Here is a 27341-nt window from a genome sequence, read left to right as displayed (position 1 = left end):
ATCTTTCTGAACAATAAGCAGAATATCAGGGACATCCATGGGAGGCTGGGGCAAGGGGGTCATTGATAAAAGCATTGTGTTGGCTGTGCAATGCATGCCTCACACCTATATGAGTTGAGATAGCACACACACACACATATGAAAGATATGAAGCTTGAGGTGTGATGCTGCTGTAGTGCTTTGTAATGAAAGTAACCTGATCCTGGGGACACTGCTGCATAATTTAGTTTTAGTTAAGGCCTAATCTGTAATTGCCAGTATCTAAGTAAATGAATATAGCTGTGTCCTGAAAATATTTTACATGGCGTTATTTGCAAATGTTCCTTATGACTATTGCTGATATGTAAAATCATCATGATAAGATTCAGAGCAAGACATTTCAAACAACAGGGGTCACATAAAAGCCTGTAATGTCTATGTGCAAATTGTGACAGTGGTTCTGCACTATGCTGACTACATATTCCCTTTTAAAAGTCCCTTAAAATATAACCAAGCTTTGATTTTATAATCTGTGAAAATACTATAGGACTACTTATATTTTCTTTATTTTATGAAGTTTTTAAAACAGGTTTTACCTTTGCTGCCAAATGTTCATGAACTTAAGTCTGAATTGTTTACCATGAGATAATCAAGAAAGAGACAGAGATGCAAGGAATTACTATGCAGCCTACATACATCAAAGTCACTTAGGAAGTCTGCAATCTTGTAACCCTTAAGTACACATGACAACTCTGCAATGTTTTGCATGGTATGTTTTGCAGAGGTTGTCACTGAGAAGTGTTTGGAAAAGGTACATAGCGCAAAATGTATTTCTGTTGAAGATGTTACATTGGCATTGCAGTTGATGAACTTCTAGGCCCAGTTTAAGCTGGTAACTTGACCTTTAAATTACAGTGATCCAGTATCTTGCCATGACATAGCTGTCAAGGATGACCTTGTATAGTCTTCATCAAAATAAAGTTGATATATATCCAGAACCATCTCTTATTGCGATGAAACAGCTTTGTGGAAAATGTTAAGAAATTCCTTGGACCATGTAATTCAGACTGTTAGACCGCATTTATATATCTTGCTAAGTTATGTCTAGGTCATGTATTTAAGTACGGTTTTCAGAATAAAGTGCATACAACATATTAAACTAAAAACCATGTTTTTCAAATTATAATTGGCTTGATCATACCACATCCCAAACCAGACTGTTATGTGTGAATAGGGGAATCCATGGGAGGGGGGGGGGGTAAAAAAAAATCAAAATGATAGTCATACCCATGCAATCAATCTCATGCATTTTACTTGCAACATTAAAAAAAGGACAAGGTTTTGATTGCGCAATTATGGCTGCTATCTTGACTTGCCTGCAGAACCCCCTTTCTGTGAACTAGTCTTAGGACCTTTAGAATATTGATTAAAAGTTCATCCTGTATTTGTGAATTTAGAAATGTTGCAGTACATTTATTTCTGTATCCAGTTTCTTGGGAACAAAGTTACACATATTACTAAATATGCATATAAGCCAAGTGTTCTTCGTCTTGTTACTTTGTTCCTCATCACTTTTCAAGATTCTTTATTTTGTTTCAGTGAGTGACTATAATACACAGACAAATATTCTTCTATTTTGTTATAGACTTTAGTTATAAACAGGATATTCTTATTTTAAAAATTGGTAAGAACTTTATCCAATGCATCTTTGAGTTCCCTAGAACTAAAGGAATTCCTTCCAAGGAAACAACCTTAAGATTAGTGTGTACTAATTGTTATTTTTAAAACAAACAAAATAAAATACTTTGAAAGCATATTTGTAATCTGCAAATAGAAAACAAAATAGAAAAAAAAACTCAGATGTAATTTACCACTAAAGAGTAATCACAGGATTTTATTTCTGTAAGTGAAGCCCACAAATCTGACCAGACAACAGGTCTCATTAGTATTAACTTATCAGATACTATGCTATTTTTCTCCATATACAGAATATTACCATGACTTTGTGCAAACAGGTCATGCCTCATCGTATGAAAGACAAGTTTCTGGATCATACCACATTATCCATTTATATTCATTATTACATTGAAAATGAAATGACTTAATCAATATTATTTGGAGTTACAAAAATAGAAATTTATGTTTTCTAGCTAATCTCCAGGTCTAGGGATTATTTGAGACTAGATTCTTTCAGTTAAGTGAAACCTATTTTAATATAGCCACATGTTAGGAAAAATAATAAGCACTAAAAAGACTTGGATGTCTTTATCAGTCTGGACTTGGATCTCATTTATCTTTTTTGTCCAGTTCCCAAATCAATACAATGATTGTCAAGAAATTACAAGAATATGCTTTTAATATATCTTTCTTACAGAGCAGTAGTGGGCAGTCATCCGGTTTGCAGAATCTGACAAGAGAAGCTGGGCACAAAAAGATTGGTGCAAAACAAAGTTCTGACCCTCAGAATTCAGTAACAGTCATACAAATAGCTAGCATCTCTTTATTGAACATGAAAGAGCTAGAACTAATTTTTCTTTGGTTTCAGGTGTCAAGGTGAAACATTAAATGTGACCCCGATTCTCTGGATCAAAGGCAGTATCTCAAAAGGTATAATTATTACATAGCAAATATTCTATGAACAGTTGGTAGTCTGGTGACGACATTTGTTTAATGCCCTATTCAAGAATGGATAACAGTGGAACAATGCAGAACGGAATCATGTTCAGTACAATTATATAATGCAAAGTACTTTTAAAAGGACTCTGTCTCTCTCAATTGCAGATTTCTATTTTCTGCCTTCAATTTGTTACCCCTGAAGTATTGGTAGTAAAACTAGCTCTTTCCAACACAACTGCTGTTGAATTGAACTATGAACAACAGCTTCTAGCTTATTTAGTTAAATGGTATTCAGACATTAAATATTGATTTACATTTGTGGTTATTCTTTGTGCAGTGGCTATGGACATTATATATTGGTAGAAGGATGAGACATAAAAGAACAAACAAATAACTACAAGTTAATGTAACAACTGAATGCTTAGTTGGAAATAAATCCTACTAAAATTAAAGTATCTTTCAATGTAAGCTTGATTCCTATGGACTTCAAGAACATAACTATGTAACTTTCTGGCAACAATATAAGTGGCCTGGCACTGGCTTGTTTCTATTACCCAACTTTCCAAGAAAGCAGGTTTTTTTCCCCTGCTCCAGTTCTAAAGTGTTTTCCAGTTTCTTCCAGCACAAGTCACACAATACATTCTATCTGAAATGCATCATACTGAAAAAAGGTTAGAAGCAGGGGCCTACTTGGCTCCCACTAACCAGCTGAGGCTACTGTGGGCATGTTCCCTGGCCTCTGATTCACAAGGTCATCCACTTTTTAGCAGCAGAAGAGTCAAGGCTCCCCTGTTGTTCCAAAAGCCATCTCTCCTACTTCTCTTGTCAACCAATGATTAACAGGAAAAACAGGAAAAGAAGAAGGGAAGAGGAGTGGGAAGGAGTGGAAGCAAGGTGTTATAGTGAGGATTTTTGCTCCCTGTTCTTGTGGCATCAAAAAGACCCTCTTTCTCTCATGGAGTCTCAGCTTTCCTTGCTTCCTTTTCCCTAGGCAAGGTGATATGGAATGAAAGTGGCCCTTCAGCCATATCCCCCCAGTCAAGTAGTGGCATCTCCATAGTACCAGCTGCTTACCTCCTGCAACTTCGGCACCACAGTGCTGAAGCCCCACTGGAAACTGTATCATAGTGGTGGTAGTGGGGAGAAGCCATCATTCCCCCTCATTTCAAGCCATGACAACTTGTGCTCTCCCCTGCTGCTGCATGCTATGGCCCCACCATGATAAAGACAGAGGAGACACGCTTCCCCTCCTTTGCTCCCTCATTTTGCCTGCCAAGGTAGAGGAAGCAGAGAACAGCTGCTTTGGTGCCAGTCCTCCAATCCCACCAAGTCATCGCTCCAATGATCTCCTGCTGCCTCTGACCGGAACCATAGGGATCCTTCACTCACCCTGTTCCTCTGCTCCAGCCAGTTCTTATGTGGATGGAGCCTCAATTCTGCTTCCTTGCTATGGCAGAAGACAGGATGGACATGGGCCCAGACTTAAGGTGGCATACTTTTCTATTAAGAGCCAGCTTGGTATAGTGGTTACTCCCTATAAACTGGGAGACCACAAGTTCTAGTCCCACCTTAGGCACAAAGCCCGCTGGTTGACCTTGGGCCAGTCACTCTCTCTCAGTCCTAGGAAGCAGGCTAACCATTTCCAAAAAACCTTGCCAAGAAAACTGCAGGGATTAGTCCAGGTAGTCAGCAGCCGTAAAAAACTGACTCAAAAGCACAAAATTCACTTTTCTACTGGCTGGGCACTGGATAACAGCTATTTAGTGCTGCCATATAGAACAATCCCTTTCCTTACAAATATTTAACTAGCTTGACTTAGATCAGTGGAAAAGACAGCATGTAGTAAGGCTGATAAACCTGTTCTGAATAGCCACATATGACTTCCTTGTTACTACTATATTTTAAAATCCTTTCAAATAAAATACGTGTTGGTCCCCAGGCTATGGAATACTTAAATGCACCATCATACCGGTTTATTACATCCAAAATCTCAAATCTTAACTGCCACTGCTTATAAGCAATACCATAAAGCCGTTGGGATCAAAGCGAAGAGTTCTTCGGAGTTTCGATGTTCATAGGAGGACGAGGCTTTAACGCTACTTATTTTGTTTCCCATCCAAGGCCAAACCTATCTGAATGCCTTTTTCTGTCCATTGGTTGTGTGTGGGTAACATCCTGCGGCGTTTTGGTTCACGTGGTACAATTCCTGTAGGTCATTCATGCTCGTATCTTTTGAATGACGCAACTCTCCCTTCTCACTTGTATAGCCTCCAGGACTCTCCAGCAATGGCTTCCCACGCTCAAGCTACAACAGCTACCCCTCCCACTTTCAATGGTAAGAGCAGCATACTAATACCCACGCACGCAAGCGAAGCGGTCCGCCTCAGCCCTCCTCCTGACTTAATAGCTGAAAGAGAGCACAAGCGGTGCGCATGTACAGCGAAAACCGCCGTTCTTCTTGCGCCCTTGCTCCCCGAGCGCACCTGCCCTTCGCTCACCCCTGACAGAATGTTAATCTTCGAGCGCCCGGAGGGAGTTTTGACAGCCGCCAATCCTCCTCGGCGCTGAAGCCCCGCCCCTCTTGCTCTCGTGGCGCGCATGGGCAAGAAGGGCGCCTTGCCTAAACTCTGCTCTTGGCGGAGATCGCAGTTGCAACGCAATGGCTACGTCGTCGTGCCTCCTGCCGCCGGTGCAGCCTGTCACTCACCTGATCTTTGACATGGATGGTCTGCTTCTGGGTGCGTAATTTACGCCCGCTGCTCTTGTTTCTGCCAGCTGGGCAGTCCGGTTCATGGCGAGAAAAGGCCGGATTAGGTCTTTTCCTGTTGATGCAGGGCTGGAACCGAATGCCGCTGTTGCTTCGCAGTTACGTGCCGGGCACAGTGTGCTAAAGGCGGTGATGTAGCCTGTGGCTTCTCTGCCCCTCGTTTGCTATTAACAGGTTCCGAAAACTCCCAACTGCAAATAGACACACACACAAACGCACGCACGCACGCGTGCTGCTGCTCTAAAAGAAGAAAAGCGAAAGCAAATAGGCAGGGTATGACTGCTTTGTAGATTGCTTCTCGCTCCAATTAATTTATTTACTGGTTGCGCAACGTAGCACGACGATAAGAGTTCCTCTTTTTACCATCACGTGCACGCTTCAGATGGTCTACAATATACTGCATGCACAGGGAACTATATAGAAAAAGAAACAAAGCTGCAACCCTTAGAGATAAAGGGAACGGGCCTTGCAATAATTTTAACTGCCTGATCATTTAACAAAACGGACTGTAACTACAGTTACTTGTCCAGGATTGTACTGAATTTTGATCATGAACTTGATACTTGTTTCTCAAACTTAGCGACCTTAAGATTTGGACTTCAACTCCCAGAATTCCCCAGGTAGCATAGCTGGCTGGGGAATTCTGGGAGTTGAAGTCCACACATCTTAAAGTTGCTGAGGTTGAGAAACACTGATATAGGCAAAGTGGAGGGATTGTTTAGTAGCATCCATGGACATGATTTTGTCATTCTTTGAAGCCAGATCCTAACCATGTTTATTCAGAAACAAGTTCTACAGAAAATACTTATTCCTAAGTAAAGGGCAAAGGGCAGGAGCCTTCATTTAGTCAAGAATAAATACCATGAATGACAAGATGCCTCTTAATGCAGGGTACTATCTCTAGAAAGTTCATGTATACAACATTACTTTAGCTCATAAATATAATTACTGATGAGGGATGTGTGCAATTTAGACTTGAACAGGCATAAAAGTAATCCTATTATGAGGTCTATATAAGCAAGAATTGGAGAATTAACTAGGCTGCCTGCTTGTAATTACACTATTTAAAGTTGTACCTTTTGAATCTTTTTAGTTAATGACTTTTCATACGGAGTGTTCCACATTACAAATTGCAATGTGAAAGTATAATATGTTGCAACTTGAAAAATCAAGGTGCAGTCTGCAAAATATCGTGCAGCACTGAACTCAAATTAGGTATCACATTAAAAAGTGCATATGGGGTGACAAATGTTAACATGGTACAGATTTATCTACTTAAAGTAGTTTACTTGTCCATACAAGGTTGAATGGTATGCAGTACACCCACAGGGATTTGATTTTATAATTATAGATAAAGAGATAACATTGTATTAACTTTATTTATTTATTTAGTCAGTCAGTCAGTCATCTGTCTGTCTATTTATTTATTTATTGGAACTGTAAGTGCAGTAAGCAGTCTTTGAGATCCTGGTTAAATAAGGCACTTATTTACATTACTGGGCCTCAAATCAAATCCTTTGTTACAGACCAGCTTCTTGTAATTGGATGTGGACGTTAATTATATAGTAATATTTTCACAGATATCATTTACATATGCTGCAATTTATAGTTTTCAGACATGCTTTAAAATACTCTTACCTTTTTCTAATACTGCTAATATACCTTTAAAATATTGCATCTGAAGTTAGTTAGTCTGTGTCCTTTGCATAAGTGAATTTTGTACTTTTGTATGTACTTCAGTATCTATAGTTGTGTTCAACTTAGTTTGCAGAAAGTGCCCTTTGTTGAGCCCATATTAAAGACAATGTCACACTAATTTTCTCTTACACTTTTTTTTGTTAATACAAGATCTGAACAATTCATTATTAACTTCAATCACTCTCCCCTTTTGCTATATACAGCAGCTACTATGTTTTTCTTGCTTACTAGATTTCTGAAAATGCATTGTTAGCAGCGAACAGGTAGACTGTAATTATGTAACTGGTAGGCTCCTTCATAGTAATTATAAAATCTGTTTTGAAAGCGTTAAATTTGTAAAAACTGCTACTGAAAGTTCTGTGATGATTTATCTATATCTTTATTGTGATTGTGATTTAAACAAAGGCCTGGTTAAGCACTATTAAGGTTTGGTTGCAAATATATGTTTTTAAAAATAAGGAAGAATTGCTTCAGGAAATTCCAAATGCATCTTTTGTAGATATGTGGTTTAAACAAGTGACTCAGAAGATAAGTCAGATTGGCATTGATCCTATTTATTCTCCAGAGGTATATCATCAGCGTTTCATTGTATCAAACCAAGATTATGGGATAACTCAGTACAGGAATTAATGGCTAAAGCCAAAGTATCATGTTCAACTGTAACTTTTGGTATTAGATATATTTTTCAACTTCCTAAATATTTGTATAGCTTATACTTAAGTAAATACAGAATAGCTTTCTCAAAAGCCAGATTAAATGTATTGCCATCAAATATGCTATGTGGTAGATTTCAAAAAAAATCCCATCTCTCAAAGATTTTTGTAATGATACTGATCCTGAAACAGTGGATCATATTTTATTGCATTGTGAATTTTATACGAATCTTTGGCAGGAAGTTATCTGGCCTATTTTAAAATCTAAACCAGGAAAGGATACTTCCGAGTATGTAAAAATTTTACTTGCAGATGAAAATCCCGAGATCACAGTGGCAGCAGCCAGATTTTTAATTATGGTGATAAAAACAAGGACTTCAGTAACAAATCAGTGAGTTGGGCTTTTAAGTGTATCATTTAATATTTATCAAATATTTTATCTGTTAAACTATTTTATCTAACGTTAGGTCTGGATTATATTTGTAATTTGTTTTCAGGCCTTTTGGCTGTAAAAAAAAATGGTTTGATTAGATTTGATTGTTATTTTTATTTTATTTTATTCTTCCATGGACTTTTTAAACTGTTATGGTGATGCATAGCTTGTAAGCTGGTGAGTCAGTTGATTATGTTGGGTATAAATTCAATAAATAAATAAACAAATGGCAATATTCTTTTCTCCTTCCCAAAATGGATCTACTTTTAATGAAATTTACACCCATGTAAGTCCATACAACATTGTAAATTGTTGTCAAATCATTATTCTGCTCATTCATGATTTTGTAAAATATAGTTAAAGAATGAACTTTTATTAATTTTTCTGATATATGCTTATGATATTTTTTAAAAATAAATTTATGATAGTTTTACTTGTTTATATGGAGTTTTTGCATAAACCTTATTTCTTTGACAAATATTTTATAATGCTGTGTTAAATATAGTTGATCTCTGCTTTATATGGTTATGAATAAGGACATTATTCCTTCACATATAGTTTTGAACTAGTTTCATATATAATTTTGAACTAATGCTTCCTTATCTATTCCATTTAATAAAATATGTTTCAGATTGAAAAAATGTACAAGTATACATTAAAGTTTTCATCAAAGCATTCCAGTGTACAGGTAGTCCTTGCTTAGTGACAATTCGTTCAGTGACTGTTCAAAGTTACAACAGTGCTGAAAAAATAATTTTACAGCCTATTTACAACCATTTATGATGTTCACAGTGTCCCTTAGTCATGTGATTGCCATTACAGTCAATACGCTTTGTCCTGTGCCTGAACTGTGTTTTTTTTGTCCTTTTCTCCCTTGCAGAGCAAAGAGATTGGAGAGAGGGATTGCAAGAAAGTAAGGTATTTGCTCTTCTACACATTGCAGGCATGCTACAGAAACAGCTTACACTAGTCCCTTTCTCTCCAATCTCTCTGCTCAGTGGTGGGGGGAGAAAAAAAACCAAGTGATTTCTATAGGCAATCTCTCCTTTGCCTGAGTAAGCTGTTTGTGTGGCATCCCCAGGGCTGGAAGTGATCACGTTGCTTTCAATATGTAGAAGAGCAAACAGCTTACTCTCTTGAAATCTCTTTCTCTTTGCTCTGTGAGGGAGGTAGAACAAAAAATAAGTGATTTCTGTTGGCAGTCTCTCCTTTGCTTGACCCTTTCCTGCAGCTGCCGCAATTGCCTTGCTCATGATCTGTAGAAGAGCAAAGAGCTTACTGTCTTGAAATCTCTTTCTCTCCAATCTCCTCTCTGGGTGCGGGGAGAAGCGATTTCTGTAGGCAATCCCTCCTTTGCCTGACCCTTCCCCCTCTTACAGAGTGGAGAGATTGGAGAGGAAGGGATTTCAAGAGAGTAAGCTGTTTACATAGTGTGCCTGCAGTTCCCAGCGTCAGGCTGCTAGCACAATCACATTGCTTTTGATGCTTATAAAATAGTAAGCAGGCACTTGAGCATTCCAAAGAGTGGGGGAGCGGTTAGGAGCCAAACAATAGCTGAACCTGTAAAACTGAGTAGTCTTGTCTCTTTCCAGATGGAAAGCAGAGTTGCAGTCATATGATTTTCCATTTAGTGACTGCTTTGCTTAGCAGCAGAGTTGCTGGTCCCAGTTAGGGTTGTTAAGGAAGAACTACATTTACCTCTATAAATATATTTAAAAGATGTATGCTTCAACTACTTTTCCAACAAAGAGACAGGTTGGTTTTGTTAACATGAATTTAAGATAGAATATGTTTCTGCCTTTGACAGTAAGGAAGTTCCAATTTTGAATAGAAATAGGGGTAAAGATATGACTGTGAGCGTCTATTCACTTTTTGTTCATGTCCAAATGTATTTATTTTGGCTTTTTCTAAGTTGCTTGCAAATGTTGGAGTATGTCAGAGGACTAGAAGTGATTTTGATATGCTGGATTCACTAACTGTTGTGCCTCTGTTCAACATCTCTTTCTGAGCTGCTGTGACATTCGAGTTTCCTGAAAGGGGTATTTGTCAGGAGCCATAATTCCAACCTGTTTAGAGCAGTTCACAATTTTATTTGAGCGGAGAGTATATTGGTGTGTATGTGCAAGAAAAATAATTTGGGTTTTAACAAAGTATGGTGTGTTCTGGATTCTGCTGGACTTGTAAAACATTTTTGTTTTAAACTGTTATGGTATCAGAACAGTCCAAGAGACCTTACCTTGATGCAAGATCATCCAAAATGAGTTTTATTTAATAGACTAGTAGATTTAGGATGCAGAGAACCAGATTTCCATCTAGGCATCCCCATGAAATAAGAAACAACTATATCCATAGCAGTGTGGACAAAGCAATTAATGTTAGTTTCATATAATTTTCATAACCATGAATGAGATATTTATCAGTCATTTATGACTAAATGGGCACACCCCACTTCCTTCATTTGGTTCAGTAAATCAAGGTTTCACTGGATAAGATTGTATATTCAGATTAGTTGAGATGTTTCTGAATTATGAAATAACTGTTATTTTCTGATCTTGACTTGTCATTTGTTGGCTAGAACAATCTAGGTTTGAATGTTTCTTGGAAGAAGCACTTCCATCCTAAATCAAATAGATCTACTTCTTTACTAAATGTAGATTATAAGCTTTTCACAGCAATTCTTGCTAAGAGAATAAGCAGATTTTTAACAAGTGATACTTCCTGATCAGATCAGATTTCTTCCAAAGAGGTATATGAGAAATTATTAGATGCATGCTGAATGTTATTGATAAGACAAATTAAAAAAATTAAAAATAGCCATGATATTATCTTTATTGATATAGAAAAAGCCTTTGACAGTTTGGAATAGGCTTCTGTGTCTACCATTTTGAAAAAAGATGGGTTGCTGTCCAAAGTTTCTTGTGTGGCTTTAGCTTATTTATAAAGAACAAAAAGTCAAAATAATAGCAAATGGCTGTTTATCACAGTAATATACTATATTGAAGGGCGACAAATAAAGGTTGTTTTCCTCTCCTTTATTTTTGTTGGCACTAGAGCCACTAGCAAATATGTCAGGAAAACAAAACTGCTGTAATCTGGTTAGTGATACAAGGATGTAAACTGAAATTACTTGCTGACAACATTGTACTTAAATTATGCAATCTAAAGATTTTTTAATATAATTAAAGGAATATACAGTATACAGGAATATGATCTTGTGCCAGGCTATCAGATTAATTAAAACAAAAACAAAAACAAAAACAAATAGTTATGTGGAATTTGACATAATAAGCTAAACAACATTTATATATAGGGTTTAATTTATAAGCTATTGGTGAAATATGACTCAGATACATAACAGATCAAAGATTGCATGATTAAATGAATATAGAAATGTAACACTGTTAATAGAGATGCAACAATGGGAATTTAATTGGAAGAAAAAAATACTTTTATCCTGAATATTATAGAATCGTTACAAGATTTTGGACTTCTGGTGGGGACATGGCGGACTGAGCAGCTGTGCCCACAGGCTTAGTGGGAGGAACTGACAATGTGGCAATTTTTTTCGGGCTCAGGCAGGTTTTCCTGAAGCCCTGGAGTGTTCTCCGGACAGAGGAAAACACCTGGAATCACCCTATCTGCCCTCCAGATGGTTGCTTGCAGTCAGAGAATTGCAAACAGCGTTTCGCGTTCAACTGGTAAGAGCTAGCTGGGAGGCTGGGACCCCATCATTTTCCAAGCTGCACTGTAGCCTTAAAGGGACACTAAGACTGGCCACCCCATTTCTAAATCATATGTATGTATGTATGTATGTATGTATGTATGTTTAAGCATGCGTACTCTAAGAAAGGCTTTCTACAGCAAGGAGAAGCGGGCTCTCTTTCTGCTTATCGTTATTTTTGGGATTACTTTTCAAAAAAATTCTTTTTTAATGGTTTCTGGTATGGGAGCAATGGCGTCGGGTTGAACTCTACTGAAGCTCCGCAGATAAAGTTCTCATTGCGGCTTGATACGATGAGCTGGAAGGTTTTTTCCAGATCAAAAGCAGCTCCTGGTGAAAGGAGCTGTTAGTGTGAAAGCGAAAGTGTTTTCCGGACAGCAGACAAGCAAGAAAAACAACAGACGTCACTTCTTTGGGAAGCAGAGATTCAGCTGGGAAGCACCTTCTTTTCGGTTAGCAGAAGCTGCAATTGAATGTCTTGTTAAAATGCAATACTGTCATGAGCACTGATGGTGAGCAGGAGGGGGCCTCTATCCAGGGGGGAAAACACATGCGTAGTAGCAAGGAATTGAGCAGTCATTCAAAGAGACACAGGACAGACACGCCTTGACTTTTGCGGTTTATCTGTATGGGTTTTCTCATGCTTCTTCAGTTTGTTAGGATTTTCTGTCTAGTGTAGCAGTAATAAAACACTAGAGACTTATTCATTGTCTCAGCGTGCTTCCTGACTGTTAGGACAAATACCCTCGACCACCCCACCTCCTTGACTATTTTACAACTTAATAGAAGAAAGAAGAAGAGACTAAATGTAGCTGTAGAGACTCAGGGAGCCTGGTGAGTCGTTTTCTTTCGAAACAGGTGGATGAATTGTGGAGAGATTAAAAGGAGAAAATAAGGACTACAGGAACAGAGTGCAAATTAATTATTAATATATAGTAGCCATTTTCTTGCAAGTATATAGTGGACTTGGTGGATAAAAGTTGTATAGCAAGTTTCTTCTTATAACGTGGTGGATATAACCTTTAAAATACTGTGTATATTATATGAACACTATAACATTGAATACCAGGAGGCAAAACAGAAGAGAATCAGGAATAGGAGAAAATAACGGACTTTGAGCAATGTTTGAAGAGTTTTCTGGAAAGACTTCACAAACAATCTTGCAAAATGTAAATATAATGTTGGAAAAACGTTTTAAAGATTTTGAGAAATGATTGGAAAAAAAAATTAGATAAAATAAATGAGAAAATAGATGGGAAAATAAAAAAAGGTGACTGAAAGAGTGGAAGGATTGGAAGTAGAGAAAGACAATGAACTAGACAGAATAGCTCTTTTAGAACTAAGAGATAAGGAATTTGGTCTGACGTTTAGGGGTATACCAGAAGGAACAGAAGATGAGATAGAGGAAACAATAGTCCGAACACTAGCAAATTTACTAAATTGGGAAGAAGATAAGATGGAAGAGGAGATTGAGAAGATGTTTTGTATAAATTCAAAATATGCACAGACAGATAATAAACCTAGAGACATATTGATTGAATTTTCAAGGAGAAAAACTAAAGAGATGATATAGCATGCACACTTGGACAACAGAATTAGAATTAAAGGAAAGGATACTAATGTGCTCAAAGAAATACCAATAAGAATTTTGAGAAAAAGGAATATGTAGGTTTAAGGGAGATGTTGAAAAGAAACAACATACCATTTTGCTGGGAGAAATTAGAGGGGGTAAGCTTTACCTTTCAGGAAAGGAGGTTTAAGCTGAACTCAGTGCATAAGGTTAAAGAATTTCTAGAAACATATAAAAAGGATTTAGATCATATTAAGACAAATATCAGAGAAACAAGCAGAGAAGAGCTAGCCACAACTTCTAAAGAATACGAAGAATTACTGGCGTGATGGGTATGAGTTATATAACTTGGAATATTAATGGGGCAAATAGTCCCCAAAAAAGGGGAAAAAAATCTTTCACCATCTTAAAAGTTTAAATAATGATGTTATTTGCCTCCAAGAAACACATATTTAAAAAAAAGATGTAAAGTATCTAGTTAATAGAAAATCGGGAAATTTGTAACAGCAAATGATAAGAAAATAAATAGTATAGTATTATCTGTTAAATCTTACTTAAAACCACGTTTACTATTTTCTGACTATCAAGGGCGATTTTTAGGAATCGAAATTGAGTATCAAGATATGAAAATAATTGTAGTGGGAGTATATGTACCCCATAAAGATAGAAAGGCTTTTTATGAGAATATAATGGAAGAATTATTAAAATACTCTTATACCAGTTGGATATTAATGGGTGACTGGAATGGGGTAACGATACCGGCATTAGACAGAAAATCAGATAAACAAAGATAAGCAGGGAAAGTTACCAAAATTGTTTTTTGAATTAATGGAAAATTTAGCTTTGATAGACACATGGAGACACAAAAACTGTGTAATGAAAGATTATACTTTTTCTTCTGATAGATTCAAATCCTTTTCAGAATCAATATGGTTTGGGTATCTAAAAATTTAGCAAATATAATAGTAAAAGCTGAAATTTTACCAAAAACATTTTCAGACCATAACCCAGTGAAAGTTATACCTAAGAGGATCTCTAAATGTACAAAATGGATATTGGATGAGAGTATCTTAAAAAAAAGAGGGAGTAATAGAGGAATGTAAAAAGAAAAGAATTTTTTGATATAAATTTGAACAATGAAGTGGACATTAGAACAGTTTGGGATGCTAGTAAGGCAGTAATGAGGGGGCATTTTATATCTTTGAACTATAAAATAATACCATCAAATCAAAATAAAGGAAAGAGAATTACAAGAAAATTCATCAGACAAAAATTTAATATATCAAATTAAATTGTTACAACAACTTGAGCTTACGACAATAAAAGATATGGAAACAAAATTACGTTATGTAAAACAAAGAAATTTTGAATTTGCTTATAGACCAAGTAGATGGTTGGCTTACAAATTAAGAAAAGAGAGAGAGAAAAAAAATGATTACTAGAATAAGAGACAGTGGGGAAGATGTGGTAGATAATAAAGGAATTAAAAAAACATTTTTCACCTTCTTCTCAAAGTTATATCAAAACCAGGAAATTTCAGAAGAAAAAATCGATAAGTATCTTAATCAAAATCTTTCCAAATTAACACAAAGTCAACAATTTAGTATTAACGGTCCTATTACTAACCACAAAATTATAGATGCTGTAAAAAAACTTAAAATAGGAAAAACACCGGGCCCTGATGGTATATCTACGAGCTACTATAAATTATTTTTGGAACAAATTTTAACTCCACTTAAAAATTCAATGAACTTGATTCTGATGGGGTCTAAGATACCTGAGTTATGGTCTGAAGCCAATATTACTCTTATCCCAAAAGGAGAACAAGATCCCACTTTAACTAAAAATTATAGGCCTATTTCGTTGCTTAATAATGATTATAAATTTTTTATGGCAATATTAGCTGAAAGTTAAAAATAGTCCTCCAAGAAATTATAGATAAAGATCAAAATGGCTTTCTACCAAAAAGACAAATAAAAGATAACACAAGAACAGCGATAGATTGGAGTTTGCACATCATAATGAAAGCCAAATAGCCTTAATATTTTTGGACACGGAAAAGGCCTTTGATAATTTAAATTGGAGATTTATGATTAAGGTATTGGAGAAAATGGAGTCTGGAAAAGACTTTATGATGGGGATCAAAGCAATTTATTCATCACAAAAAGCTAGAATAATAATTAACGAAGAAATAACAGATAATTGTGAAATAGAAAAAGGAACGAGACAGGGATGTCCATTGTCACCTTTATTATTCATTTTTGTTTTGGAAGTTCTTATTAGAGAGATAAGATTTGATAAACGAATAGAAGGGATAAAAGGGTTAAAAAATAAGTATTTAAATTGAAAGCATTTGCAGACGACTTGGTATTTACTTTATAAAACCCATTAGATTCGATAGACTATTTACTGGAAAAAAAAACAAATTTGGAGAGGTAGCAGGATTTAAAATCAATAACCAAAAAACTAAAATATTGAGTAAAAATAGGACTCAAAAACACAAATTTTAAAAGAAAAAACTATTTTTACAATAGAAAAGAAAATTAGATACTTGGGTATAATACTTTCAGCTAATAACAATGCATTATTCCACAATAACTATGAGAAAATGTGGTCTGAGATTAAATTAGATTTAGAGAGGTGGAATATGTTACAATTATCTCTCCTAGGAAGAATATCTGCAATTAAAATGAATGTATTACCAAAGATGTTATTTCTGTTTCAACCAATTCCAATTTTCATAAATGAAAAAACCTTTAAGTTATGGCAAAAAGACATCTCAAAATTTATATGGCATGGGAAAAAACCAAGAATTAAATTTAAACTATTTCAAGATGCCAAAGAGAAAGGAGGTTTGGGATTACCTGATCTTAAGTTATATCTTCAAGCTTGTTCTTTTCTATGGATTAAAGACTGGTTAACATTGGAAGATCAAAAACTTTTACAGTTAGAAGGACATGAAATTAAATTTGGCTGGCATGCTTATATCTGGTACGAAAAAGTAAAATTGAATAAAGAATTTAACAATCACATTATTAGAAAATCGTTACTTAAGACCTGGGACAAATACAAAAGAAGATTACTTCCAAACATACCAAATTGGATATTGCCATTGGAAGCCTTATCAAGAAGAGAAAATTTAGGGGACCAGATTAAATGGTTAAGATATAAAGATCTATTAAAATTCGATCAAGGTAGTCTGCCTATTCTAAAATCTCAGGAAGAATTGTAAAATGAAGGCCACACGTGTAATTGGTTTACTTATTTTCCATTAAACGAACGATTTAAGTTAGATAAAAAGAACTATAAATTTTAAAAAGAATCAGAATTTGAAAAACAATTATATTTAAATAATGATCATATTATCACAAAAATGTAAAAAATCTTATTACAAACAAATCAAGAAAATGAACAAGTTAAAACGTGCATGATTAATTGGGCAAGAAATATTGGTTATGACATTCCATTAGAAAAATGGGAAAAATGTGGACTAAAGATTTAAAGTTTTCATTATGTCATAATTTAAAGGAATTTTTTTATAAAATGATGTTCAGGTGGTACTTGACACCACAAAAGTTAGTAAAAATGTACAGTAATACCTCAAATACATGTTGGAAATGTCAGCAAATGGAAGGAACGTTCTATCATATGTGGTGGACTTGTAGCAAAGCTAAAAAATTGTGGGCATAGATCCATGAAATGTTTCAGAAATTTTTAAGAAAAAGATTGGAAAAAAAACAGATTTTTTTTTATTAGGTCTCTTTGATGGTGATCAACAAGAGAAATATGGTAATTTGATGCTTTACATGATCACAGCAGCCAGATTAGTATATGCGCAGTATTGGAAAAGGGAAATTATTCCAACAATGGAAGAATGGATAATAAAACTCATCGAATTAGCACAAATGGCAAAATTAACATGTCTAATGAAAGATAATAATATTTTGAAATTTAAGGAAACGTGGCAACCAATTCTAGATTACCTGTATTCAATTGTTGAAAACGAAGTAACAATATTGGGTTTCTTACTGTAAAGTAGCGAATATTTAGAAATAAATAGTAAAATAAGAGTTCAAAATTATCGGAAGTTACATTAGGGGTTTTAATATATATCTTTAGCTAGTTTTGTCGGAAACCTTTTACTTATATGATTTTGTATATATTGATACACCTTTTTTCTTTTTGAGAAAGGTTAAAATCATAAGCTGTGTCACTAATATAGTACATTATAGCAAGATGTGTAGAAATGTATGTTGATTTTTTCCTTATTTTGTTTTGTTGAAAAATCTTTTTGTATGTATGTCTTGTAGAATTTTTTTGTGAAAAATGTTAATGAATAAAATTATGTTTTTTAAAAAAATATTTTTTAACTTTTGGAATTCATTTTCCTTCCAAATAACAAGGAAGATTGAGAGGAAACAATTGTCTTCCTGTTATTATTTTGATATTAAATTTGAAGATATTAGTATTTTCCTACTTGTTGAATTGGCTGATTTAAACATTCAGCTTTCTGTTTCTACTTTCACTTGGGAACTGTCTGCTTATCTCACTTTCACTTTGTGTAAACATACTTAGGAACTTTTCAGTATTTTTGACTTTTGCTGGTTAAGCTTCTAGGGGGTGCCATAATCAACTGTGTGAGACCTGGAGGATTTTAAACAGATTTTTTTCTGACTTCCATCAAGATTTTAAATAGATCTTTTCTGACTCCTATCAAGTTTTTATACAAGACATTCAGGACATTGTGGAAGACATGAGCTCTAGAATGTCATCTGGTTGGAGATGTAGTGGATGAAATTGAGGAATTCAACAGTGGTAGAAATGTTTCTTCTAAGAATGTGATTGGAATTTCTGTTGAGATACTGGATGAAGTTTGGATAGTAGAGTTGGAGAAATTTAACAGAGAGAGGGATCTGCAAGCAATAAGTAAAATTGACTTTGGTGAAATCCCATGAAGAAAAAGGGGTCATTATGTATGGGAGGTTTTCTGAAGAGAAGTTGGAATTTTTGAGGGGGGAAGTTGGGCTGTTCATTTTTCATGAGAAAAGCTCTGTGCACATTGTGGGGATATGTAAATGCTTTGGTTTATTTTGAAGTGGGATAAGGGTTAAAGAATGTTCATCTGGATTGGGTTTTTTTCTTGAATTATACTTTATCCTATGGATTTGTGCCACATCCTGATTTTTTTTTCCTTCTATCTTTAGAGTTTGTACTTCAATTTTATATATATAAAAATAGATTCCTAGTGTTGACTTAATTTGTTAAAGCCTATAATTCTAATTAGTGATTTATACTGTTTTAATCAGGTACTTTTAATTTGACTCTTGTTGGCAACTTTTAGACTCTCCTTTAATAAGTGATATAACATCTGTCATTACTTTATAAGTTAAATAAGAACATATTTGAAAAACTGTAATATCAATGACTTTTTAGATTTGAGGTTTAGTTACTTGTATTTTACTCTTTTATCCTTTCTATAAGAGTTCCATGCTTCATGTCTGTGTGTGTCTGTGTGTGTGTGTAAAATGGCCTATTTAGATTTTACCCTGAACCTAAAAAAAGCTGCTGCTTCAAAGAGCCAATTCTTAAAGATTGAAGGCACAACTATTTTCAGACTCATGCTTGAAAAAACACATGTTGCTTTAACAAATAGCAGTGAGCTCAGAGAGGCAGAAGTACTTTTTAAACAAAATGCACACACGTTAAATTCTATTAGTTTGTATTTGAAAGGCTATCTTATTGGGTTGTAAGTAACATTTACCTTGAGTGTGCAAAACAACAGTCTATGCTTCTGTGTCAAAACTTTATAGCTTTGGAGCAGCTGACCTACGTTATTCAGGAAAGCAGAGAAAAATACTTTTGGCTGCTCACTGGTTTACTATTATGATTCGGCTAAGCAAGAAGGAATAGCAATGCTTTCTTATAGATTATTTTGAAGAAATTCTTGAACTGTTATAAAAATGTCATGTTTTCTGAACTCTGCTGGCAAAGAAAAATGCTCAGTTGATTAATACAGGCAGGCATCACTGATAGAATAGAAGGTGTATGGTAAAAAGCAATTCCTGTTCCTAATGTTTAAAAAGTACACAATGTCAAAGGAAGGACACACTGGAAAATAGCTGAAATAGATTCATAGGCAAAGCTATGATATAGCTGTTTTTTTAATGATACATAATTGATGTTTCTTAAGGTTTAAAATAGAGTCCAATTCTTAATGATGTACAAGGCATAATACTGATTTATTAAAATATGCAGCTTCAGAGATCATTGGGAGTGTGTTTCATAAAAAAAGTTAACAATCAAGTGAAATTATAAGGCTATTCAACTGGCTGAAATGAAGTTTATTGATCAGTTAAGCTCTCTAATACATTTTTCTCTGAAGACTATTGAATGATACTATGTAATAATTTGGGTCTTTATGGCCACCTAAATATAATCCATAGTGCCTTGATCCCTGAAATGCACATCACTTAAATGAAATTTACCAGTGGGATGGGGAAGATTTTCTTTACTAAAACTATAGTGGTAATATAAAATACTTGTACTCTTAAATATTTTGTTTTCTATTGTTGAGTGCTAAAGGTTTAATAATAATAATAATAATAATAATAATAATAATCTATTAAGGATCTGCTACAACATTGACAACAAAATAGCTAGAGAATAGCAAAAAAATATATATATATATATTTTAGATATTTTGCAAAAGAATGATTTTTCCCTTGAGAGAGAGAGTGTCTTGCATATTGCTTAGATATTCTTTTATACTAAGGATAAACCGTAACTATTAAAACTGCAGAATTGGTATCATTCAGAGCTCATGTTGGAAGTGAAAATCTTCTGATCAAGTGATTTTATTAATGGAGTGCATTATAATTATTTGTAGTTCAGTTTCCACTTTTTTTTAAGCAACTTTCTTTAACCGTAATACATTCCTGTGCCGCATAGTTTTGAGAAAAGCAAAAGTCCGATCACACTGAGTTGGCTATTTAGGAATGAATTCCTAAATAGCCAACTCAATGTGATTGGACTTTTGCTGTTCTGAAAACTGATACATACCTGATAGTTGTCCACACCTATAGTAATACTTAAGACTTAAAAATTGATGCCTGATACCTTTCCATGGCTATAGTAATACTAAACTTGCCGAGTGGGCAAGAAAATCAGTGTTGGCAATAGGTGATATTGTGTGAAGTCTCTTTTTATGCCTAAGGCAGAGATAGATTGAAGGTACAACTGTGCTGAGCAGTAACTTCCTGAAAGCCTTATCATTTGACTGTTCTTCTTCAGCATGCTGTGAGTCATATGACAGCAACATGCGAGGGGCAACAGGTTGTTTAGGAAGTAGACTAGGAGCAGAACCTGCCTTCACAGGTTGGTTTTTCCAGCTGGATGTGTAGCAATACACTACTCACTGGGAGAAAAAATGCTCTGTAACTGCCATTTACTGCACGTAGATTAAATGGAGTTTCATGTAGGCAGATATCTGATAATAAAACCCTGTTTATTAAAGAAGTAAGCAAAGCAAATAAAGATTAAAAAATAGAGGTCATTTAAAACTGATTCCTGATTCATGCATTAAGCCAAATTAATAATTTGGAGTAGCAGTTCTGGGGGGGTTGGGGTGTAAATCTGTGCTGCTTCGGCCTAGTTTTTTTTCCTACACTGCAGGAGAGTATAGTGCTTGACATGCCATTCAAAGGCCAGGTAGACTTCAGTATGGAAAAATAGTGCACTCTGATATACAGAGTGGAGATTACATTTAATAGAATTTGCAGAAGACATTGTATCTTGATGCAGTTACAGTGAATTGAAACTGTAACACATTGTTTCCATTATGTATAAAACAATTTTCATGTAATGTGGACGAATGTAGTAAAAGGAGTCCCCCTCCTTGGGGGGAGATGGGCAGTAATAGAAATTTGAATGATAAAAATAAATAAAATTTGGAACAAGTTTGGTGTAGGGAGACTGAGTTCGAGTGCTGCCTTAGGCATGAAAGCCAGCTGGGTGACTATGGGCCAGTCATTCTATCTCAGCCCAACTCACCTCACAGGGTTGTTGTGGGGAAAATAGGAGGTGGGAACATTGTGTAAGCTGCTGAAAGCTGTACAAATAAAGGTGGGATATACTGTAGATCTAATAATAATAAAAAATTGTAATGCAAAACCAGATATATGTTGTAGAAAGTAATGGGGTTGGTGGGTGTCCAGTTACACTGTTTAGTGGTATAAAAAGCTTGTATTAACTTCAAACATTCAAAATATATTGGGCTGTGATTCCCATCACTGATATAGCTGTGCTGGCTGGGGATGATCAGAGTTGTTATACAAGGTCTTTGGGAAATAGCAGAGTAGGGAATTTAGGTTAAACTCATACAGTAAATACTCATAGCTAAATGTAGATTTTACTCCTAAGTGACCTTTGCAGGTCCATTTCACAATATTTACATTTCTTTATGCTGGATAGCCAACTGAACAATCTAGCATATCTATCCTTTATGTATGTAACTATTGTGGCTGGCTTTTATACATTGTAAGAAGCATTTACTTGAGTGTTCCTTGCGGTACAAAAGAAAACTTGGTATGAAATTTGTTGTGGAATAAAGATATACTGCAGAAATTAAATCACAACAAAATAGTAGGTTGGGTCCTGTTTATTTTCACAAAGTAAATGGGAAAAGGGCCCGCCTTTTCAACAGCACTTTGTAAATAGTAAAGAAACCTAGAACCTTTGGTCTGGTCAGCAAAGTCAAACAGACTTTCAGTTCCATTAGTTTTGGGGATAGGTTTTTTTTTTTTCTATTTTCTTTTTGTTAAGTTCATGACCAAAAATACCACCACCACCACCACCACCGTCATCATCATCATCTGTAACTGAGCAACCCATTTTTAAGGACCAACTGAAGTAGCACAAAAGAGTACAGGCTCTATCAGGCAAGATGCGGTGATGGAGAAAAAATCAGCAACATTCAGTGTGTTGGTTAGGTGTTTATTTTTTTGCTGTATAATTTATAACCATACACACATAACAGTATATATTTATTCTGTCTGCCAGACTCAGTATTCCATGTCTATAAGTGGCTCCCCAGTCCTGTTCTTATGTTTTCCTTTCAAGAGTTCGTGTTTTTAGGATTATTTGCTGATTGATTTATTATAGATTTGTTTCTGATAGGGTTGTTTTCTCCCTATTCATTGCCTTTTGACATGCTTATATTCCTCTCTGATATGTTTTATTTATAGTTGTAGTGATAGAAATTGTCCTGGAAAAATATTTAAGATCTACAAAAAAAAAAAAAAATGTAAGAAGAATTAGGCAGGAGTTAGTTGTATCCTGTCACCTTTGTTATTTCACACACACACACACACACACACACACTCACACATTCTGTTGTGACTAGGTTAAATAACTTTGCACATCATTCAGCAAAGCTGGATGATAAACATATTGCATTATTTGGTGGGCAGTAATACTGCACTGTTAACACACACACATACCAGTAGGTTTTGTGTACTCTGGTTGTGTATTGTAAGGAAGTAGCACTGAAATTGAATTATTCTAGTAGTTATTTTATACGTGTCAAAATCCTAGAGTCTGTGCCTGGCAATTAAATGAACACCCAAATGAACAAGTTAAAAACTTTAAATATTTGGGAGGGGAGTTTAAATTTCATACTGGCAAGCGTAAGGCCCATTGGGATTATCTTATTCGAAGTGTCCAAAAATCAGAAATAATCCTGCAATCTTTTTATTACTCCAGTGGGGCATTATTTACACCAGCAGTATTTTCAAGCAAAAATTCACACAAACGTATTTGCTACCCATTTAGGCCCTTATAGCTCTTTTACCGACTTAGAGTACAATCTAAATTTCTAAGGCTATTTTTGATGTCTGTGCTTAATGTGTACACATCAGAGTGTATCTAATGTGATCCTTTGTCATGAAACTGATCTGATTAGAGTGGAAGCCAGCATATGGTTGTGTATATTATGATTATGATTATTGTAATTATGATTTAATATAGCCGTCTACTCCAGTTTTGGTTGAAACTACAGGTTTTTCCAGTGGGCCCATGTGCTTTCATCTCAGAGGTTGCAGAGTTATGTTCAATAGGCATTACTGATGATGGATTATAAATGGGTGGTGTCAAACCTTAAACAGTGCGATATGGATGTAAAAGGCAATTAGATTTGTCAACTTTACCTAGAAAGGTTTTTTTTTTCTTTTAGTATTTTTAAGGTGATTTTAGACGAGCAATCTACTTCAATTATATAAGGAAACGAGTAACCCTTGCTCATTTTATGCACTTCCATTAAAACCATCCTTGAAGAAAAGTTTAAGAAAATCCCTTACTCTTAAAGACTGTCCTTGTGATGGGATAGTTGAAAATACAATCTATGTATTGTTACATTATCCATTCTATAAAGATACATGGCTACATTTTATATGATCATTAATTAAATTTCTGGGCCATCTGGATCTATTTTATATATAGTTGCTATTAGCCAACCAATATAATTTAGTTTCTTTCAGCATGTCCAAATATTGCTTTATTGTTAAACTCGTGATAATTTATATTGATTATTTAGTTATTGCTCTTTAATTTTGTCATTTTTTTTTAATGTTTTAAATTATGTTTTAAGTGGATTTCTGATCACTGATCATAACAAAAGATGGACTCATGGACTAATGGACTATTTCAGATTTACAAGAAACTATAACTTTAAAGTGAAATGTTTGATTGGTTTAATCCTAAACAGTTGGGAAGAGACAAATTCTGCCATTTCATCTAAGAATTCAGCTAGCTATGAAGAAGCAAAGAATTCTTGCTATGGGAACTGCTGTGTAGCAATTGTTTAAAAAATAAGTTAAATTTTGAGATGGTGCTAGGAAAAAAGTAATACTGCTCTGTAACTATATGCTTTAATCATGTATGCAGTATTGTTTATTAATTACAGTGCTTGTATTTGCTGAAGTACTTTAAAACTGGTTTGATAGATTAGACTACTTTTTTCTCTAAGATGATATAATGTAAGATTTTGTGGATATGTTCTGAGGATTTCTTATAAACTGGATACCCTTAAAAACTAGTGTTGAAAATAAAAAGGACTACTTAAGCTACATAGAAGCCTAGCTGTGGTAAGTAAAATAATGCCAAATGCTTTTCCTTTTGTTCATTTTTAAAAAAAAAAATATTCAGAACCTTCTTGAAAGAGATTACTTCTTAGGAATTAGACGTGTGCAAGAATCTTTGGTGGAAGAGTTGAAATTTGAATTGTAAAGTGGCTGGAGATACATTTGGAAGAATTTATTTATGTGGACTTCTGTTGATTCTGTTGGAAGCAAATGTGGGCATTCTGTTCCGACACTTCACATAAGCATAAGCCCACTAACATTTGTCTTCTCTGAATAAAAATAAACTAAACTATAAAGAGAAAATTTGCACTACTTACAAGGTGGTTATGTTAAAAAGATAGTTACACTGAATAAATTTACATGTAAAAGTAATCTGAATAATTCTCATTTTTTAAAAAATTGGTTCTTGAACAATTAATATCAACAGCTATATAATTAGGTGTATCAACTTAAAGCTGTCACAAATATAAATGTATCGGTGTTATTTTAAAAAAACACAATAACATATACAAAACTACTAATCTATATGTTGCTGAAGCTATTATAAGTTAATAGACGAAGAGGGAACTCTGAAATGTGTGGCTTGTTTATGTCTTTCAATCTTCGTGTCATAGATGATTCTAAAGAAACGCAGATGGTAAAAACACCAATTTGTGAAAAATATATATTACTTGAAGTTATCCAATGCTGCGACAATTGGGGTTGTAAGGAATGTCACCATAGAGTGGTATAGAATAATAAAATTCACAGATATTTCACCCAAGCAACTTTCATGTTGTCTTCACCAGGTGAATGTTTTAAGAGTTTTCCTTATTTTTACAGTCCTAATATAAAATCATTTATATTTAATAACTTACAACATAAATCGAGCAATATTTTCTTTCTAATGAAATAGCCAAATGAAAATTTTTTAAAAGCTTGATGCAGATATTATCCTTGGGGAATCAATATATTTGAATGCATTTTTATGAGATGATAGCTACTATATAGAATGATCTAGTATGGCTTCTTATACTAATCATAAACCATAAATCATGCATTAATTGAAACTGTATATCCTGTGAATATACATGATTTGGCCTACTCTTAAACTTGCAATTAGGTAGAATTGCAGTTGTCCCTAGATATTGTAAAATGGATGATTTAGAAACATCTCTTGCATTTTTCAAATTATTATTTATTTAAAACTTTTATGTTGATTTCTTGTCCAGTCCTGGGCTTAATTCAAAGCTCAGTTTTTAATTTTTAAAGCCCTAAATATTTTTTCCTACCCTTAAGATTTATAGAGGTATGCTTGGGGCATCCTTTTCAAATGGTACAGGAATGGTCTTTTTTCATGGTGATACCTTGTTTATGGAATTGTTTTCCTCAAAGCCTTGCTTCAAATGCACATTAATATTTATTTAGTACCAAATGAAACAATAGAAATATAATTCTAACTTTTTTTTGGCTCTGCTGATTATTTTTATTTAGTTTTGTTAGTCTAATTGGTTTTTATTTTGTTTAGTTTATTTTGTTCTCAGTTTTAGTACACTGACTGTTATCTAGGGACTCTTCTTGGTTCCTAAAAATTTAAATTATATAGTTTTCAATCAAATATTTATTATTAAATATCTGAAGACCATTTTATCAAATAGTATGAAATACTATCAATAAGTATTAAGTGTCATTATACCTGCATCTCGGATCAAAACAAAATGTAGTTTTTATCATTTTTATTATATCGGCTGCTAACTTAGATCTGACTAGACTTCTTTAAAGGACAACTTTTTTTTCCTATGGATCAGTGATCCAGGAAAAGGTCCCACAGACAGAAGGAATGAGAAATTATTTCCACTCATCTTTGCAACTCCAAAGAGCTTCCCTAACCTTCTAGATTTGGTTTCAAGAGAAAGTGGAGAAATCAGAGAAAATTAGAATGAGGATCCAAGCCATGAACTTCATTTTCCATATGTTGGAATATCACTGAGGAACATAGGAAGGGATAGAGTTTGCCCTTCTACTCTGGTTAAGTAGATTGGTGATTTTTTTAGGCAGAAACAATGTTTTCTTAGCACCTAAGAAATAGCCCAGAATTCAGAATTAGGTATTAAAATAACTGTGCTACTAATTGTGCTTTTTTTTTTTTTCATCCTCAAGCTATCAATCTTGGTACCTTTCAGAGCCAAGACACCTGACTTTGTGCTGACTGAGAAAAAATTAATGATGCTTTTGTGTGCTTTTCAGGTTTCTGTGATTACAGTGGAAAGGTACTTAACTCTTTGATATTGTGAGCATCTTACAAATTATGGAGTGTCCTGTCAATTTACGAATACAAATGAACTGATTGTAAGATTATCTTAGGATCTTATAATCACTGAATCTAAAATTTAGATCAACAATTTACTATCATCCAAGAAAACCCAGTGTAGAAGTTATGTAACCCAAAGATTTTTTAATATATCTGTTAAACAGACAAGAACAGAATTGGCCCTCCAGTAGGGAGAGCTCTCAATCCATCAGTTCCAAATGAGGGAAAGAAATTCAGTGCAGAAGACCTATGTAAGCAGATGCATTAGGATATGCTCTGTTAAGTATGACAGGTCTGTCTTATGCTTCATATTTTGTCTATAAAAGAAAAATCCAGTAGTTATTTTGGGTGATTGTAATGAAATTATGTGCACTTAAAAGAAGGTACTTTAAAGATAAATTGATAGGGAATACCTAGTTTTGGGGTCTGGTCCTTGCATTTCAACATACCCTAGCAAACACATTGTTTGGAAGAAACAA

At 34.5% G+C, this 27341-nt stretch overlaps 2 protein-coding genes across 3 annotated transcripts in view; one reads left to right on the top strand and one right to left on the bottom strand.

Annotated features, from left to right (window-relative positions):
- STS (steroid sulfatase) overlaps nucleotides 1-5580 on the bottom strand; it is a 98341-nt gene extending 92761 nt beyond the window's left edge. Inside the window, exon 1 of one of the 2 annotated variants that reach the window (XM_063305067.1) lies at nucleotides 5303-5580. The gene's annotated coding sequence lies outside the window, so the exon portion shown is untranslated. The remainder of the gene's footprint in view (nucleotides 1-5302) is intronic. The other variant, XM_063305068.1, reaches the window with a different exon arrangement.
- PUDP (pseudouridine 5'-phosphatase) overlaps nucleotides 5173-27341 on the top strand; it is a 51585-nt gene continuing 29416 nt past the window's right edge. Inside the window, exon 1 of the mRNA XM_063305069.1 lies at nucleotides 5173-5333. Coding sequence (XP_063161139.1) covers nucleotides 5255-5333 — 79 coding nt within the window. The 5' untranslated portion in view covers nucleotides 5173-5254. The remainder of the gene's footprint in view (nucleotides 5334-27341) is intronic.

This window comes from Candoia aspera, chromosome 5, assembly GCF_035149785.1.
Source record: "Candoia aspera isolate rCanAsp1 chromosome 5, rCanAsp1.hap2, whole genome shotgun sequence".
Taxonomy (NCBI): domain Eukaryota; kingdom Metazoa; phylum Chordata; class Lepidosauria; order Squamata; family Boidae; genus Candoia; species Candoia aspera.
This window is presented reverse-complemented; position numbering and strand designations above follow the sequence as displayed.